Source organism: Oculina patagonica, chromosome 6 (assembly GCF_052425735.1).
Source record: "Oculina patagonica isolate OP01 chromosome 6, crgOcupat, whole genome shotgun sequence".
NCBI lineage: Eukaryota > Metazoa > Cnidaria > Anthozoa > Scleractinia > Oculinidae > Oculina > Oculina patagonica.
Window position 1 is genome coordinate 2,598,538 of NC_135763.1, and position 3,664 is coordinate 2,602,201.

The 3,664-nt window shown below is 38.0% G+C and overlaps 1 protein-coding gene across 1 annotated transcript; it reads left to right on the plus strand.

Moving 5' to 3' along the window:
* The first annotated feature begins 266 nt into the window (after window positions 1–266).
* Window positions 267–2,341, plus strand: LOC144656249 (G-protein coupled receptor 161-like). The gene has a single exon (XM_078516486.1). It carries the CDS (start codon window positions 1,063–1,065, stop codon window positions 2,137–2,139), a length of 1,077 nt encoding a protein of 358 aa, XP_078372612.1. The 5' UTR covers window positions 267–1,062; the 3' UTR covers window positions 2,140–2,341.
* The last annotated feature ends 1,323 nt before the right edge of the window (window positions 2,342–3,664 follow it).

The following is a 3,664-nucleotide window of genomic DNA, read 5'->3' on the forward strand; positions in this document are numbered from 1 at the left end:
ATTCAAATTTTAAGAGGAGAAAAAGGCTAGCAATAAGCTCGCTCTGAAAGTTAAATTCTTTACCAAAATTTCCAATAACAGCGCAGGTTCATGCAGCTTCGATGAAAAAATGTCAGTTCATTTGTTCGTGGTTTTCAACAGAACATGTGGGTAAAGCAGGGATATTAAAATTCATTAACGTCTTCTAGTCTCGGTAAGAAATTCCATGGGATTTAAAATGTTACAAAATAGGGCGGCGTTTCTATCACCGTGTGTCAGAAACTGAGTTAAAGCTCTGTTAGTTACTATATAAAGATTTTCAGGCTTTCCAGGAATCGTTTCTTGAGAGAGAAGAGAGAGTTATTTCTAAATTATGCATGAATGTTAAGTGTAAACTTTACTTGTCGCATTTTCAAAAAAAATAAAATACGATAGCTGACAGCACTATTAAGAGCAAACAGAGGGATTTAAGGACGGATAATTAATTTTGGAAGCGGAATTCAGCTTTTACGAGGCAAGTTCATTTTTTTCTGCCATGGGGCAATGCAAATAATTGTTCACGTAGGGCAGTGACAAAACTCAGTGCCAGTGAAAACGGTCATTCGCTCAGGAAAACAAAAGAATTGTATGCAATTACACCATGAGACAAAATTGCCTCTATTCAAGCGCGATTTAACACCTCGGAACTAACCATGTCAGAAATTTATCTTAATAAGATTCTTTAGTAATAAGGCGAAAAAAAAAATTCACCAGCAATTTAGAGAGGCAAAATTAATCTAGCGAATGACAAAAATTAATCCCGTATATGACCTTCGCAAAAATTGGCTCAGTTTATTCAAAATTCGTCTGATTTCCGGGCTTCATTTTATACAACTTCGCGAAATTAAATATTAATAAGTATTCCGTTCTGACTTAATTACATCTCACCAAAAAACGTAACCAGAGTGGTTCGTTGGCGCCGGCGTTATGCAGTGGCTATTCCTTATCGGGATGGATATATTGGTAATGCGGTAACCTGACCTTATTTACCAGTAAGATCGGAATACTTGAATTTTTGACCTCACTTACGCAAGAAAAAGAACAATGAACATCTCGCAGGAAAACAGTTCAACAATGGTAACAGAAGGTGACGAGCGTTCCTTGCTAACGATATGCTTCGAAGCTTCTACCTTGGGTCTAATAATTTTCGCCGCTGTGGTGGGGAACACTTTAATTCTGGCTTCACTTTATCGTTTCACCTGCCTTCAAACCAAGACGAACGCTTTCGTGCTGAACTTGGCCATTGCTGATTTATTTCTTGCCGTCTTCGCCATGCCTTTTACGTTCATTACGTCCATAAAATACGAGTGGATATTTGGTAAAGCCATGTGCCAGATTCTTGGTGCTTTAAACTCTATCTTCTGCGAAGCTTCGATCATGACTCTGACTTTCGTTAGTCTGGAGCGATTTGTAGCGATCGTCTTCCCTTTGAAATACGAAACACTGGTCACGCCAAGACGAGTGAAATTCGTCATTGGTTACATTTGGATTCAGGCGGTGTTATGTGCCTCCTCAACCTTCATTTTCTCCGAATTCGCGTTCTTAAAATTCGAGTCGATCTGCACGGTGAATTGGGGACGTAATATCGCTTACACTCTCGTCTTCGTGATTGTGTTTCTTTATGTGCCTTTTCTTGTTACAGCTGTGTTATATTGTGTTATTCTACAAACAGCCATAAAGCAACGCAGACGAATCGAGGTAATTAAAGTTGGGGAGATTACAACCGAATTTAACTCACAACGGCCAGGAAAAAAAAGTTCGGTAGATGGTGCAAAAAAGACAACGAAAGAGCACAAAGCAACTGTTATGATAGCCATTGTGGTCGGAACATTTTGCGTTTGTTGGTTTCCTCATTCGGTTGGTGTGTTTTGTATTCTAGATCCGAACTGTAACTTTAGTGACTCTTTTTTTGTCGCGACTACCTGGCTGGCTATGTTGAACAGCGCAATGAACTCGCTAATCTACGGCCTGATGAACCGAAGTTTTCGGCGCGCTTTCAAAAGCGTGTTGTTCTGTGAGCGTTACGTGGGAAACGCGGATTTGGTAACAAATATTCTACAAGAGAGATCGGATAGAAAAAGCTACGGAAATGTGTCAAGTTATTATTCTAGATATAAGTAATTATAGTAAACACCGAAAAACTTAGTAGCTTGTGGTTTAAAGGGCGAGTTTCGTCGCCTTGGTCACTTTATTTGCAATTTTTATATATTTTTTCAAACGTTGTGTTCTGGCATAGCGACGTTTAAAATCATCAACTATTCACGAGAGAAAACAAACTAATTGCTGGTTTAAACATTAAAATTAAAATTTATTGAATCCTTAACAGTGTCCATTTCAATCTACTAGGAACCAAGTCTGGTTTAAACATTTAAATGAAAATCTACTGAATCCTTAATTTACCGATTTCAATTTAAACATTTAAATGAAAAATTTAAATTATCCAATTCAGTTAACTAGGAAACTAGAAAATTTTGTTCATAATTTCAATGTATAGTTTCTGCAAGGCGAAAAAAAAAACGCAAATTAAAGAAGTTCTTCACTTTTGACAAGCGCCTCAGCTGAAATGGACAAGTTAAGATGCTAAAATTAAACAAGATGTCACTCTCCTTGGCTTGATTGGTGTATTGAACGTAGTTCATAATTATATATCGAATAACAGATCTGTAAAGTGAATGCTTTGAACATATGTTTCCGACTTAATTAAAGCGGACAGTTGGGCTCATTAAGCAACAAGATACGTTATAAGCAAAGTGTAGTCTTATTGGAGATTTTCCATCAATGTCTCCTAATATTTTCCCCTAAACCTTTGCTCTTGTGTTCGAGTTCTCCTCTTCGCCTTTTGCCTGTGTTTCAAAACGACTCCTCACGCAAAACGGTTCATATGAATGAGTTTGATTTGCATGAAAATGAGCGTGCAGGTGAATGCATTTTCATATCACAGGGGGCCTACACATCAAATTGGAGGACGAATATATGATATGTCACCTGCTATAAACGCACCTTCTGTTTTGTAGCGGCCATTTTGAATTTTGGATACGCGGTCTGTTTGTAGGAGGACTGGAACTGAAAAACTTATACGCGCTCAACTTGTGCGAGGATTGGAACTGAGAATCGGAAACAGATCGTAACTCTAGAGCGCTTTCCATTTATGTGGAAAAAAAAAACCAGTGAGAATTTTACAACAAATGATTTACTGATTTTTCTACAAACACAATGTACGTTCGGGACGAGTGTGTACCATTTGAAAACTTTGCAGTCGGAAAGGCCCTATCATTTCATTTCCCACCGAAGGGGTTGCAAATTTCATGGAGGAGCATGGTAATATGAAACAAAATGGTACAGTAATCAGGAAGCCCCTTCCCTCCCCCCTTCCGTGACAGTAATATTCCAAGCATTCCGGTAAAAACGAAAAAAAAAAGGGGAATACCTCTAAAGTTATTCCATTTTAACCGACAAATTTTCAGTGTGAAGACCGTTCCATTTGATTTTCACCAGAACAACTGGTTTCTCCGTATAAATAGAAAGCGCTCTAAGAATATGACAAGGGATGAAGCTTAAATAACATCCCTCGAATTCCTCATCAATTCGAACCCAAAAATCTGTCTGAATTTTACAAAAATTTCACCGCAGAAGGTAAAAAGGTGGA